Source organism: Hippopotamus amphibius, chromosome 16 (assembly GCF_030028045.1).
Source record: "Hippopotamus amphibius kiboko isolate mHipAmp2 chromosome 16, mHipAmp2.hap2, whole genome shotgun sequence".
In the NCBI taxonomy this organism is placed as follows: Eukaryota; Metazoa; Chordata; class Mammalia; order Artiodactyla; family Hippopotamidae; genus Hippopotamus; species Hippopotamus amphibius.
The window spans coordinates 4,447,216-4,462,501 of NC_080201.1; the positions used below are offsets into that span (position 1 = coordinate 4,447,216).

The following is a 15,286-nucleotide window of genomic DNA, read 5'->3' on the forward strand; positions in this document are numbered from 1 at the left end:
ATTTCTAGATTCTTCTGAACAGAGAAAGAAAACCACACTTTTTTCTAGGTAGGGAAAAATGTCTCTGCACGGAAAAAGCATTTCCTTCCCCTCTCCAAATACTAAACAAGTGGGACTTGAATTTAGATGGGCCTTTGATTATTCTCACGAAAAAGGTTGGCATGAAACACTGACCTCCAACTTCCTTGAAACTGTGGCATGTGACCTTTTATTGGTGGACTTTTGTATTCCCAAAGTGTGGTAGGTTATGAGTAAACACACACACACACACACACACACACACACACACACACACACACTATGATTGCTCTGTTATCTAAGTAATGATAGTTAAAAACATAAGGCAAAGTCCTTCAGCCTCAGAGGGGAGCCTTATGGAATGGAAGTGGGGTTTTTTTTAATGGTTTGGGTTTTGTCTTGTACTGCTCAGGAATTCAAATTTGCTGGAGAAACTGGTGAGAATTTGATTTCCGTCACTGGCAACCCCACGGATTATAAAAGATGAAGGGCGTGCACAGTGGGTGGTGAAGAGTTTGAGCTTTGATGTCAAAACACATGAGCTGAACTTAACACCCAGTGCCGCTGCGGAAGGTGTGGGTCCCCTGAGACACCCTCTGTCTCCCATCAAGAGAGACACACGTACACGGAGAGCCGGGAGGATCCTGGCCACTAGTAAGGGCCTTGAGGGTTAGTGCCATTGCCGTTAATGTGGATGTCATTCCTGGTGGGAAACCAGGATGGTTCGGAAGCGATAGTATTTTCTAACAGTGATGATAAAAATGTATTATAGCACAGAATTCTAAAGCCACTTTCAGGGCTCTCTACTGCTTCCTTCTTCATCTCAAAACCCTGCCGCACCTGGCATCAGATACAAATTCGATTCTTACATAAAACGCTTTGGCCAGATCCTCTCTGTGGCATTTACTTGCTTCCTTGGGCGGCAGAGCGACCACCGTCTTCTCTTTCTCGATGGCTTTCAACTCATTTTGTCCATCAATCTGTGAAAAAAAGAAGCAGGATTGCTATTAGGCACATTGGTTTTGAACTGACATGTCTTTTTTTTTTTTTTTTTTTTAAGTATAACATACATGGAGAAAGTGTGCAGATCTTAAGTGTACAGTTTGAATTTTCACCGACTGACCCATCCAACCAGCCTCCAAGCAGACATTCCCAGCCACCAGGAGACTTGTTTTGCTGGGGTTTGAACTTTGTGTAAATGAAGCGTAACACATGCAATATATACGCTTTTGTGTCTGGTGTCTTTGACTGAAGATTATTAGTGAGATCAGGTGTGATGCTGTGTGTAGTGATGGTTTGCTTATTTTCATGGCTGCGTAACATTCCACCAAATGAGTCTAACACAATTTATTTATCTGTTCTACTGTTGCGGAACTGTTTCCAGTTGTCGACTGTTACGGATGCATCTGTTTTCAAGCAAACGTATTCAACTGAATTGGAACTCACATTGCTGACAGAGCAGGGCAACAATTTACAGATTTAGAGCCCTAGATCTTGATCTGGGATTCTCAGTGAAGTATGCACCATACACATAGAGAATGCCCCTGGACGTTGACTGGTGGTATCACAGCCTGCTCTAGGAGACGTTTGCAATAACCTAAGGAAAGGGGGGGAAACCTGCTGAGATCTGGGTGTCTAGCAGGTCTGGGAAGAGGCCACACAAAACACCTGAAGGGTGTGGGAGGACACGGCAACACAGAGGAGACCTCAGAATTAGGAAAACGCTAAGTATTTTTGTAAAATTATTCCTAGTATCCTGATACCTAGGACATGATAATCATCGTTTCCTTTTCCACCAGGTAGTTTGGCACTGGGAAGGAGGAAGGGGAGAGGCTTTGGCTAACCTCTTCCTTCAGCTGGAATAGAGACGGCAAACTCCTCTTTTACTTCTTGCTATCACCCGAATGCCTTGTTTGCTTAGAAATGCACTGCTAACCACACCCACTTCCTGGGGGTGCTTCTCACTGTGCCCGTGGTCAGGAAGCAACTAATGATTATCACACAGACCACTCAGCAGGCTCTCTCCTGCGTCAACCCTGTGTTCTTCATTGTGCAAGATCCACCTCCCAGAGAAACGTACACTATATCACAGCCCAAGACAGGATGTTTGTTTCCGCTCTCAAGACCTGGTTCAGTTGTACCAAATCAAGTGCTTAATCCTTGCTCGCACTGCACATGGAGGCAGTCCTGGGGTTACAGGACCTGCCTGCCTGGCTGTTCTCCAGCTTACCGTTTCTGTCTGGTCATGACCACACCCTATTTGCTTCTTATGTAGCATGTCAAGCGACCCTGAAAGTATAAATCTAGCCCTCTCTCCCTGTCTCCCCTGCCTTGCCCTCTCTGTCTCTCTCTCATACAAACACACACACATCCCATGCCTGAAACATTTGGACAGCTTCCAGTTGCTCACAGGATAGAACCCACCTATCTCCAATGTGGTTGCAGCAGACCCCACCTCACATCCACCCTCCATGCCATCCTAGTCTTGGGCGGGACAGAAGCACACCAAGCTAAAAATCCACTGCCACTGGAGGAGTCCTGTGTCCCCCAGGAGTGGGCTGCTCCAGCGCCCCTGCAGAAGATGGCACATTTTCCCAGCTGTCACATCAAACTTTAAATCTGGGGTTCTCAACCAAGGGCAGGTTTGCCCCCAGTGGACTTAACCAGTGTCTGGAGATGTGTTTGGTTGTCATAACTGGGGGCAGCCTCTACCCACTAGATGCTACTGGCATCTAGTGGGTAGAGGCTAGACAGGCTGCCAAGCATTCTACAAGGAACGACCTGGAACAGAAATGTCCATACTGCTGAGGGTGAGAAAACCTGCTTTAAAATTAGATGATGGGGGACTTCCCTGGTGGTCCAGTTGTTAAGACTCCAAGCTCCCAATGCAGGGAGACCGGGTTCTGATCCCTGGTCAGGGAACTAGATCCCCAATGCTGCAACTAAGAGCCTGCATGCTGTAACTAAAAGATCCCACGGACTTCCTAGGTGGCGCAGTGGTTAAGAATCCGCTTGCCAATGCAGGGGACGTCTTGCTCTGGGAAGATTCCACATGCCACGGAGCAACTAAGTCCATGTGCCACAACTATTGAGCCTGTGCTCTACAGCCTGTGAGCCACAACTATTGAGCCCATATGCTGCAACTATTGAAGCCCACGTGCCTAGAGCCCATGCTCCACAACAAGAGAAGCCACTACAATGAGGAACCCACGCACCACAATGAAGCGTAGCCCCTACTCTCAGCAACTAGAGAAAGCCCATGTGCAGCAACGAAGACCCAAAGCAGCCAATAAATAAAATAAATAAATTTATTTTAAAAGATAATAAAAATAAGTAAATAAATAAAAGATCCCGCATGGGACTTCCCTGGTGGCGCAGTGGTTAAGAATCTGCCTGCCAATGCAGGGAACATGGGTTTGATCCCTGGCCTGGGAAGCTCCCACGTGCCACGAGCAGCTAAGCCCAAGAGTCACAACTACTGAAGCACGCGTGCTCTAGGGCCCATGTGCTGCAACCACTGAAGCCTGCATGCCTAGAGCCTATGCTCCGCAATAAGAGAAGCCACCACAGTGAGAAGCTCTCGCATGCTACAATGAAGATCCTGAGTGCTGCAACTAAGACCCAGCACAGTCAAATACATTTTTTTTAAAAAAAGGAAGAAATAGATGATGGTCCTATCCTGACGTCTTCCCAGAGCAGATGAGTTACCCTGCTCTACCCCCTCAGCACCTGGATGTCTCCTTGATGGCACCTGCACCACGGTCACTCGCATGACGACCGGCAAGCGACTGTCACTTAAACGCTTCCATCTGCTCACAACACAACCTCTCTGGAGGCGGGACCAGCACCTGGTACCCACAGGCTGTTCCGTGAGCATTTGTCAGTTGGCGCCCAGGACACCCATCCAAGTGCACGAGCACTTAGCGCCTAGCGCCACGGGGTGGACGACTGGATACACGCTTTTAGCCACAAGCCTCAGTTTATCCTCACCGTCAGCACTGCCCAGGAGACAGTCCAGCTCCACGTGCTGGCGTGTCACCTCGGGCAAGTGACAATCTCCCTGATCACAGTTTCCTTATCTGCAAAATGGGAGTGATGATGGATAGCTACCTTGTCCTGCTTTTTTGGAATCAAGCAAGCGTGCCTGTACAGGGCTTGACACAGTCCAGACCCACCATCAGCTCGGAGTGAATGCTGGCCTGGTGCCTGTCTTGGGGACAAGGCCTCCAGCACTTGGTTGGAATAACAATGATGGTGACATCCCTTGGGCAGCTCAGCCACACTTAGGAAACACAAGAGCAGGAAGACACACAGAGTGGCAGGAGGGGCATGGAGGTCGGAATCACACAGACCTGGGTTCCAACCCTCCTCTGTCACTGCCCAGCCCTGAAAACAGCGATGATGATCTGTCCCAGGTAGTTTTGAAGAGTTATGAAAACCCAGCTCTGTAATCGTGCCTCGCATGCAGCAGGTGGATTCAGAAAAGAGTCCACAAAGGACCAGCAGCCTAAAGAACCAGAGGGATGTAGGAGGTGTGGTGGCCCCAGCACTGGCGTAGCTTCTCTTTGTGACTTCATCTTGCTGGGGATGATACTCCCTGATGTACTCTCAGAGGCTGAGGTTTCTACAAGTGGCTCTAGAAGATACATAAATGCTTGAATCCGTGTGGGGTTTTTTTTAATTTTATTTTTAAATTTTTATTTATTCACTTTTTTGAATCTGTGTGTTTTGAATCAACACTGAAACTACACTACAGTGTAGGAAAACTGTGAATTGTATTTTTTTTTAAATCTCCTTTGGGGACTTCGCTGGGGGCACAGTGGTTGAGAATCCACCTGCCAATGGAGGGGACACGGGTTTGAGCTCTGATCCGGGAAGATCCACATGCCATGGAGCAAATAAGCCCGCGCGCCACAACCACTGAGCCCACAAGCCGCAACTATTGAAACCCACGCACCTAGAGCCCGTGCTCCACAACAAGAGAAGCCACTGCACTGAGAAGCCTGTGCACCACAATGAAGAGTAGCCCCTGCTCGCTGCAACTAGAGGAAGCCCGTGCGCAGCAACGAAGACCCAACACAGCCAAAAATAAATAAATAAATGTATTTTTAAAAACTCCTTTGATTGACATTTGACACTAGGCTCAAATAATTTCTCTAGATGTCAACTTTTTAAAAAAGGTCGATCAACAGATAAATGGGTTAGCCACATGTGATCCAGCCATGCAGTGGAATATTATTCAACCTTAAAAAGGAAGGGAATTCTGACACCTGCCACAACATGGATGAAGCTTGAGGACCCTATGCTGAGTGAAATAGGCTGGTTACACAAGGACAAACACGGTAATGATACCACCACGTGCCACACCTGGAACCGACAAATGCCCAGAGACAGGGGGTAGGATGGTGGTTACCAGTGGCTGGGGAAGGAGAGAAGGAGGCGTTCGTGGTTGGCTTGTTCGTTTTGCTTTTGGCTGCGCCGCTTGCCTTGCGGGATCTCAGTTCCCTGACCAGGGCTGGAACCTGGGCCGCGGCAGTGAGAGCTCCGAGTCCTAACCGCTGGACCGCCAGGGAAGGCCCGGGAACTAGTGTTTAATGGGGACAGAGTTCAGTTGGAACAGTTGAAAAGGTTCTGGAGACAGATGCTGGCGATGGCGGGGGAACCACGTGAGGGTACTTAATGCCACTGAACTGTGCACGTAAAAACAGTTAAGATGATAACTGTTACGCACGTTCTACCACACACACATGAAGTCCATGACAAGAAAAAAGAAAAGGATCAAAGGAACCCAGTTCCTCTGCCTTTGTGGGTCAAGACTAGCAGGCGTTCCCACCCCTTCTCAGGAACTCCCAGCTTGTCGGAGCGCATGTCCTGGGAGGCGGCCAGGTGGCTGAAAGAGGCCTGTGCGGATAACGGGAGGGGTCAGGGAGGCAGCCTGGAAGGGGAGGGCCCACGCCCCAGCTGGGTTCCGTGACCGTGACTGTGGAGACAGAGTCTGAGCCTCAAGTGGGAGGGCACCTGGCCTCCAACTGCATCCTGTAAGTGAAAGCCACTTACACACTACTCCCGGGTATGTGAACAAGAGAACCGAAAACAGGGACTCAAATAAGTACATGTTCATGGACGTTCACAGCAGTACAATTCACAGCAGCTAAAAGGCCCATCAAGGGATGACGGATAAACAGGATGCGCTCTCTTCACGCATCAGAACGTTATTCAGCCCCGAAAAGGAAGGAGGCGCTGATACACGCTATGCTCTGGGCTGAACCGTGTCCCTTCAAAAAAGGTATCTCGATATGGAAGTGACCTAAGTGCCCATCGATAGATGAATGGGTAACAAAGGTGGGGTGTGTATGGATGGATATGTGTGTGTGTGTGTGTGTGGGTGTGTATACGCACACACAATGGAATATTACTCAACCATAAAAAAGAATGAAACGTTGCCATTTGCGACAACATGGATGGACCTAGAGGGGATTATTGCGCAGTGAAATAAGTCAGACAGAGAAACAAACACTGTGCTATCACTTATACGTGGACTCTAAAAAACAAAGCAAACGAGCAAAGATAACAAGACAGAAACAGACTCATAGACACTGAAAACAAACAGGTGGATGTCAGAGGGGAGGGGGTGGGGGGAGGAGAGAAATAGGTGAGGAGGATGAAGAGGTGCAAACTTCCAGTTGCAAAACAAACGTGTCACAGATATGAAATGTACAGTATGAGGAATAGGTGCAATAATTAAGTAATATCTTTGTATGGTGATCATTTTGAAATATACAGAAACATTGAATCGCTATGGTGTACACCAGGAACTAACATAGCGTTGTAGGTCAATTACACTTCAAAAACAAACAATCTGATCTCATAGAAAAAAAGATCAGATTTATAGTGACCAGAGGTAGGGAGGGCAAACTGGATGAAGGTGGGCAAAAGGCACACATTTCCAGGTATAAGATAAGTAAGCACTAGGCATGTAATGTACTGATACAGCATGGTAAACACAATTAATGCTGCTGTATGTTATACACAAAAGAGGGTAAGTCCTAAGAGTTCTCATCACGGGGAAAAGATACGAGAGGATGGATTTCACTACACTTGCTGTGATAATCATCTTATGACACGTGTAAGTCAAATCATTCTGCTGTACAGCTTAAACTTAGTGCTGTATGCCGATTACATCTCAATGAAACTGGAAGGCAAAAGAAGCTACCTTGAAGTCCTAACCCCCAGAACCTCAGAATGTGACCTCATTTAGAAATAGGGTCTTTACAGAGGTAAGCAAGTGAGAATGTGGTCATCAGGGTGGGTCCTAACATCAAATATGCCTGATGTTCTTATAAGAAGGAGCGATCTGGACACAGAGACAGACCCGCATGGCGGGAAGACGATGTGAAGACACAGCGAGGACCAATCCCTCTGCAAGCCCAGGACACCAGGATCCCGAGCAGCACCGGAAGCTAAGAGAAAGGCATGGGACAGGCTCTCTGCTACAGCCACCAGAGAGAGCCAGGCCCTGCCATCACCTTGACCTTGGACTTCTGGCCTCCAGAACCGTGGGAGAATAAATTTCTGTTGTTTGAAGGCACCATATTGTGGGTGCTTTGTCTCAGGAGCCCCAGGAAATGACGACATTCTCCAACACGGATGGACCTCAAAAACCTTGTGCTGAGCGAAGGAGACCAGACACAAAACGCCACACGTCACCTGATTCCGTTTTTAGGGAACGTCTGGAATAGGAAGCTCCGTAGAGACAGAAGGTAGATGTGTGCTTGCCAGGTGCCGGGGGTGGGGGTGGGGAGATTGGGGAGCAGCTGTTAAAGGGTGTGACGTTTCTTTTAGGGGTGACCAAGACGTTTGCGGACCCTCCACTGGGGGTTCCACTGGAAGCAGTGGTCGCACAGCATCAGGGATGCACTCGGGGCCGTCGAATCGGTCATTTTACAATGGCGAACTTTATGCTGTATAAATTTCACCTCAATAAAATGTGTTTTTAAAAAAGAAATTTTAAAAAGCCACTTAGACTGGAACTCCCTCTGTAACCTTGACCTGGGCCCCACCTGCCTCGGGTCTCAGATCTCCGCCCCACCCCCGGGGGTCTTCACTCCCTCTCCCCAATTTCGGTGTGGTTTTCACAGGACCACTTACCTCCTTTCCGGGCTTCACGCTGGAGACACACACACTCAGTCTCTCCTCCCCACGATCAAGCTCGGGAAGGGGCTGTCTACACTGGCCGTCTCTGCTTCCTCACACCCACCCACTTCCCAAACCACTTCAGCCAGGGTCTCAGGCCCTCCTGTGGTCCCAGGTGCTGCTGGGACAGGGCACCCGGGGGCTCCCCCCGTCTCACTGCAGGGTGTCATTCTCAGAAAGCAGAGCCCTCGGACAGGACTGGAACGGGACCCTTGTTCCCACCGGCACGTGGGTGCTCCCATGTGGCCCCCTCTCCCTCTTAAGGACACGAGCTTTGTGGACTCTGCCGGGTTTGAATCATGGCGTGCTCCTTCTGTAACAAGAGCAGTGGCCCACCCCGACTGAGGGCAGGCGCCCTCTGGGGCACCCCTGATTCTCCCTTCCTGTCCAACCTGATTTGAAGGTGCCACCCCTCCCTTCTCCTTTGTGTCTCTTTTTTTTTTATGAAGTTCTTTTTGGCTAAGGTGAAATTCACGTAACATAAAAGGACCCATCTTAGAGTGAACATTTCAGGGACATTTAGAACAGTCTCAGTGTTGTGCAATGACCCCGTCTACCTAGGGCCAAGACACGTCCACTGCCCCAAAAGGAGACCCTGTACCATCATCAGTCAAACCGCCCCCCCCCCTTCCAGCTTCTGGCAACCTCCAATACGCTGTCTCTACAGATTTACTGATTCCGCATATTTCACACGAATAGAATTATACAGTGTGTGACCTTCTGTGCCTCCTCTGTGACCCCTGAAGGATTGTTTGCTCACCCCACGCCGGCGATGGTGAATGGGGTCTTCCTGAGACCCGAGGAAACAGCCTGGCACCTATGGGCTTCTTCGGGCATTTTTACCAAGCAAGACAGCCCGGCGCTGATACCACCTGGCGGAGGCTTCTGAGGGAAGCGCAGAGGCAAACACGGCATCGCTGAAAGATGAGCTGTGAGCTCACAGCAGGGCAAAGGACCACGTGGCACATGGGGGTGAACCATCCCCTTGGAGCAGAGCCTGGCTTTCCCCTGCCTCTTGTCTGGCTCCGGGAACTCAGTTCATCTGAAACACTTCCCGAGCGAGACCCCAATGATCATTTCCCTGTTTAAAGGGTTCAGGCAAACATTTACTTCTGCAACACATTTGCCCAAAACTTCCCCGTGCCTCAATTTCCCCTTCTGCAAAGTGGGGGGGTTCTAACGGCAGGGATTCCATAAGCTGCCATGGGATAACACAAAGCCAGGGACACAGAGCCGCAAGTCCAGGGCCCAGCACTCGGGAAGCATAGGCGAACCTAAACCACAGGGGTGATGAACAGGGCCCACAGGGGGTGAGGTGGTGTCCTCATCTTCCGGCAGCTCCGAGAACACAGTAGCGGAGGGGGTTCTGAATAGGGCTGCTAGAATAAGCCAAGAAAAGGGGGGGGGGGGAAGGATGTCCAGTTACTTCCGAACTGCAAATAAACGACTCATACTTCAGTCCATATTTCAGTCCACATACTTGGCAAACACTGCATAGGACTCCCGTACACTAAAAAGTGATTCACTGTTTATCTGAACTTCAAATGCGGCTGGACATCCTCTGGGAATCTGGCCACACCAGGAAGGAATAAGCCAAGAGATGCCCGTGCCCCGTGTGGCAACCGTGGCGACACCATGACGGGGACACCTCCCCCTACAAAGCAGCCTCGGGGCCCCAATTCAGAGCGTGGGGGCTCAGGAATTGCAAGAAGACAGCCTTGAAGAAGGTACATGAGTGGGTTCCCAGGGTGTGGAGGGGGGCCTTCGGGTGGGAAGGTCACCAGGAAGAGCCAGCAGATGGCCCACGTGGGAGCTCTGAGCACCCTGAATTGGGGAGCGCGTGCGCGGCCCTGGAGGGTTTCGGAGGGAGGGATGGCGCCAGAGAGCAAGCTGGGGCCGGTGAACCACACAGCCCCGACCCCTCGAGAAGGCCACAGGATGGGTGGGTGCAGCTCCCGGGATCAGTGCAATGGGAGGCGAACGATGTAAGGGTCGCGGTGACCCAGGAACAGTCAGCCGGGGGCCACTAAGGAGGTGATGTTTGAAAAGACGGGCGAACGAGCCTCACTCAGCGCAAACGCTTCCTTCTTTCCGGGACATCTGGACCACTCTCTCCCAAGGTGTGTATCTGTGAAGAGTCCAGTTTCACCTTAGCCTGGTGGTCCTCAGCCCAGCATCGCCTGGAGTTCCCTAGAAATGCAGATTCTCGGGCCCCATCCTGGACCCCTGGGGGTGGGCCCTGCAGTCTGTGTTTTAGCATGCTCTCCAGGGGATTCTGACGCACTTCAAAGCTGGAGGACCACTGGGACCGTGTAAGAATACGCCTGCTGTGGCCTATACCCACAGGAACTGAGGAGTGGGGCTCCAGCCATCAGGATTCCTGGGTGCCCCGGAGGGTTCTGATATGCAGCCAGCGCTGAGCTGAGGATGCCTGGCTGGGAGATGCACTCAAAGAGCAGCCCCAGGACGTCCCTGGCTGTCCAGTGGTTAAGGCTCCACGCTTGCACCCCAGGGAAGCAGGGGTTCCAACCCTGGTCGGGAAACTAAGATCCCACGTGCTGTGCGGCCAAAAAAGATAATAAAAATATATAAATAAATAAAAATAAAAACCTTTCTAAAGAGCAACCTCGGAGGTGCTGTTTTTAAGGGGCTGCCATTTTGGAGGAGAGCAGAGGCCGTGACCAGATGGGCCAACCAAGCACCAGGTGGCAAGTGTCGGGGCCCCAGGAGAGCCGGGGGGGGGTGCACCCAGGAACATCCTTCTGCTCCCTGCAGGAGGGCTGGGGCTGAGCTCCTGAGGCAGCAGGTGCCCCAAGTGCTTCTAGAAATCGGCAGACAAGGTAAGGAGGTAGCCAGGGAAAGAGAGGAAGAGAACAGGTAACAGACTGATGACCATAACACGTAACTGTAGCTACAACAATCAGTTCTGCTGATCCAGCAGATAAACAGCTAACATTCTGATATCGGACATCTCACCCAGCATCTGACACATATGAGCTCATCTAAACATCACAGCAGCCCTTTGGGGTGGATGCAATTTTTATCCTCATCTTACAGATGAAGAAATGGATGAACTGGTCTACTCCCAAGACAGCACTTTTAGTCTCTGCTCTATAAAAACACGAAAAAACTTGCTGGTGGGTATTGCGTTGTGCAAATGGGAGAAAACAGAGAGAAAAACACGACTTTCTGGATCTTCCAAGTGGCATAGAGAGAAAGGATGGTGGGACCAGGGAAAAGCTGAGCCTAAATAATGTCCCCCAAAGATGCCTACATCCTAAACCTTGGAATCTGTGGATGTGTGACCTGGCCTGGCAAAAAGGACTTTACAGATGAGAGTCAGTTGAGAATCCTGAGTAGGGGAAACCACTCAATTATCCTGCTGGCCCCATGTCATCACAAGGTCCTTATTAGTGGGAGGCAGGAGGGTCAGAGAAGATATGAGGACAGAAGCAGAGGTTGGAGGGATGTGATTCCCAGCTTTGAAGATGGAGGCCAGGACCACAGGCCAAAGAATGTGGTCAGCCTGCAGAAGCTGGAAAAAAGGCAGGCAAACAGATTCTCCCCCAGAGCTCCCGGAAGGAAATCAGTCCTGCTGACATTTTGATTTTAACCCAGGGAGACCCATGTCAGACTTCTGACCTCCAAGACTGTAAGAGAATAAATTTGTGTGTTTTATGCCATCAAGTTTGTGGTGATCTGTTATTGCAGCCCAAAGAAACTGACACACCCTCCATCCATCCACCATCAGTCCTGAGGGGAAGTGAGCTCTCTGAGCTCCCAAACTCCCAGTCCTCCTGTGCCCAGCACACTGACGACCCGCTTGTCTGCCTCCAGCATTGGACCAGAGCCTCCCTGGGCAGTGGCTGGTCCTATCCAACTTACACCCAAGTGCCCAGCACAGCACTTGGCAAAAGAAGGTGCTCAAAAGCATTGGTGGGAGGGGAGAGAGGGAGGAAGGTGGAGGATGGTGCTGAGCTGCCTGGAAGGTCTCGATGCCCCCAGATGCTGGCAGCTGGGAGCCAGGACTGGAGGGAGCAGGAACAGCAGGTGGTTGCCAGGGGCAATAGAGGTGCAGTAGCCTACGGGTGCTGCCTTTAGAAGGTGCAGTCATGGGTCCTGTAGCACAGTGCTTCTCAACCTACACTGCGTCCTGTGGTGGCGGCTGAGCAGTGCTGTGGCCGGTGAGGCTGGCCCAAGTCCTCCAAGAGTCTTCTCTCACCACACAACCCTGTGTTGGTCTACCCATCCGTTCCCCAACTTCCCCCCTGTGTGCAAGAAACTCTGTCTGGTGCCTTGGGAAAGCAGATGCAGGGCCTACTCTAAATTGAGGACCTACACCAGCGAGTTCATTTAAAAGACTATTAGGACAATAGGACCTTACTGTATAGCACAGGGAACTATATTCAATATCCTATGATATTTATATGAAATGTCCAGAACAGGAAACTATAGAGATGGAAAGACTGGTGGTTGCTTAGGCCTGGGAGAGATGGGAACTGGGTTATGATAGCTAAAGGGTACAGGCTTTCTTTTTGAGGTGATGAAAATGTTCTAAAATTGACTGTGGTGATGGTTGCATGTGTTTGCAATTATATTAAAAACCACTAAATCATACACTTAAAAAGTTTAAAAAAAAACCCTATAAGAAGCCATAATGGAAAAGAACACAAAAAAGAATGTATATATAACTGAATCACTTTGCTATACAGTAGAAATTAACAACATTGTAAATCAACTATACTTCAATAAAATAAATTTTAAGAAAAAGAATATTAGGACAAGTAGGAATGAAAGAAACCACTGAAGTACTAGAAGAAACCATGGACTACATTGCAAAAAACATCTCAGAGGGAGAAAGGACATTCTGAGTGCCAGATGAAGCCAGAACCCAGGAAGGAAAAGACTGACAAACTCACTACATAAAACCAGGTTGTCTCCTGCAATAAGTACCGCGTGCAAAGCCCGAAGGTAAAAACAACACTGTGGAGAGTATGTGCAGCTTATAACACTGATGGAGAACCATTCCCCAAACAAAGGAAGGGCTCGTACTTATGAAGAAGGGAAAAGACTACCAGCTTATGTTTTTCAAAAATGGGCAAATGATATAAACTAAGAGTTCACAGAAGGGGAATAACGATGAATAACTTTGAAACATGAAAAGATCAAACTCACTTAAAATCAGAGATGCACATTCTGGAGACCCCAGTACACCGTCTTCCACCTATCTGATAGGGGAAGTTCCAGAAGTTTGTAACAGGAGAGCTGGGATGGGGGGTGGCGTGGGGGTGGGGGCAGAGCCTCTCATCCGAGGCCAGGAGGGGCGGGTGAATCCAGCTGAGCCCCAGTGGAGGGCCGTTGGCAGCATCAAAGTTAAAAATGGACCTGTCATTTCTTTTGCAGATTTATTTACTGCAGGACGGTTTCTGTTCAAAGTCATTCATTGCAATACTGCTTATAACAACTAAGTATTGGAAACAACGCACATGCCACTGCAAAAGGACTGATTAAATTCATCACGGCACCACCATAACATGAAACACCTCGCTGCCACTAAAATAAGATCATGAATGCTTTTATTTACCTCTACGGAAAATGTTAAACACATATAGCAACATAACCTACATACAGTCCTGTGCACACATGCTGCGTGTACCTGGATGCACTTCTGCCCATGTGCACACCTGGGTAATCACCCCCCCCCCCACCCCAGGTGCAGTGTGGAACCTCTCCAGCTCCCAGAACCCTCTCTCGCACCCTCTCCCAGTTGACAGCCTCCCAAAAGATGACCAACATTTGGACTTCTATCCACATGGGTTTGTTCTGCCCATGTCGGAACTCCATATAAAGGAAACCGTACACAGGTACTCTTGCATCTGACTGCTCTTACACATCTTAGCAAGATTCATCCAGGTTGGGACTTCCCTGGTGGCGCAGTGGTTAAGAATCCACCTGCCAATGCAGGGGACACGGGTTCGATGCCTGGTCTGGGAAGATCCCACACGCTGCGGAGCAACTAAGCCCGTACACCACAACTACTGAGCTTGTGCTCTACAGCCCAACGAGCCACAACTACTGAAGCCCGTGTGCCCTAGAGCTCGCATGCCATGGCTACTGAGCCCACAAGCTGCAACTACGGAAGCCCATGCAATGAGAAGCACCGCAACGAAGAGTAGCCCCCACTCACTCCCCACAACTAGAGAAAGTCCAAGTGCAGCAACGAAGACCCAACGCAGCCAAAAAAAAAAAAAGAAAAAAAAAAAAGATTCCTCCAGGTTATTGCATGCAGTGTAAGTCACTGTGTTTTGCTGCTGTGTAGTATTTCCGGGATGCCGCTGCACAGACAGGCACAATGCATGTCACTCCTTGCGTGTGGCTGGGCGTTTAAGTTGCATCCAGTTTGGCCTCTTATACATTACACTGCTGGGACCACTATGTGCAAGTCTTTTAGCAGACAGAAGCTCCTGTTTCTCCTGGGCACAGACCTAGAAGTGGACTGTGGGTTCACAGGGTGGGTTTACATGCCTTTAGTGACAGTAGACCCTGCCCCACAGTTTCCCCAAGTGGCAGTACAGTAGCAATAGCTTGGGAAGAAAAAAAAAAACAGTGTAGCATATCAGAGCAATATGTTAGCCTATGTATAACCAAAAGGAGAAGATGGATTTGCTGATATAATCAGGGCACACCTCCAGCTGAAGTCACAGAGACCAGAGGCTGGGTTGCCTGCGGGGGCTGGGAACAGGGTGGTGGAAAACAGAGGCAGTGACAGACTTGTACCGGACCCCCTTTTGTATCTTCTTGAATCTTGAACCATGATTTAGAATTGCTGATTTCAAGGGGGAAAAATCAGTTCCAACCAGGCCCCGGGGGCAGAGCTGGTGCAGAAGGGGAGGGGCTTCCTAGGGACAGGGATGCTCGGAGAATCAGACTGGGCCAATGCTAACCTGGGAAGGGGGGACAGAGGCTGGGACCAGAGGAACCCATGAGGAGGCCGGCAGGGCTGGGCGCACGGAGCAACAGGAAGCTCTGATCCTGGGGCAAGAGGGATGTGATGCACTCAAAGGGCCTGCCTGCT

At 49.8% G+C, this 15,286-nt stretch overlaps 1 protein-coding gene across 3 annotated transcripts in view; it reads right to left on the minus strand.

Moving 5' to 3' along the window:
• Nucleotides 1–15,286, minus strand: part of ATP2C2 (ATPase secretory pathway Ca2+ transporting 2) — a 75,960-nt gene that overhangs the window by 49,174 nt on the left and 11,500 nt on the right. For all 3 annotated transcript variants that reach the window (XM_057713575.1, XM_057713576.1, XM_057713574.1), the window contains exon 2: nt 888–998. In XM_057713575.1, coding sequence (XP_057569558.1) covers nt 888–998 — 111 coding nt within the window. The remainder of the gene's footprint in view (nt 1–887; nt 999–15,286) is intronic.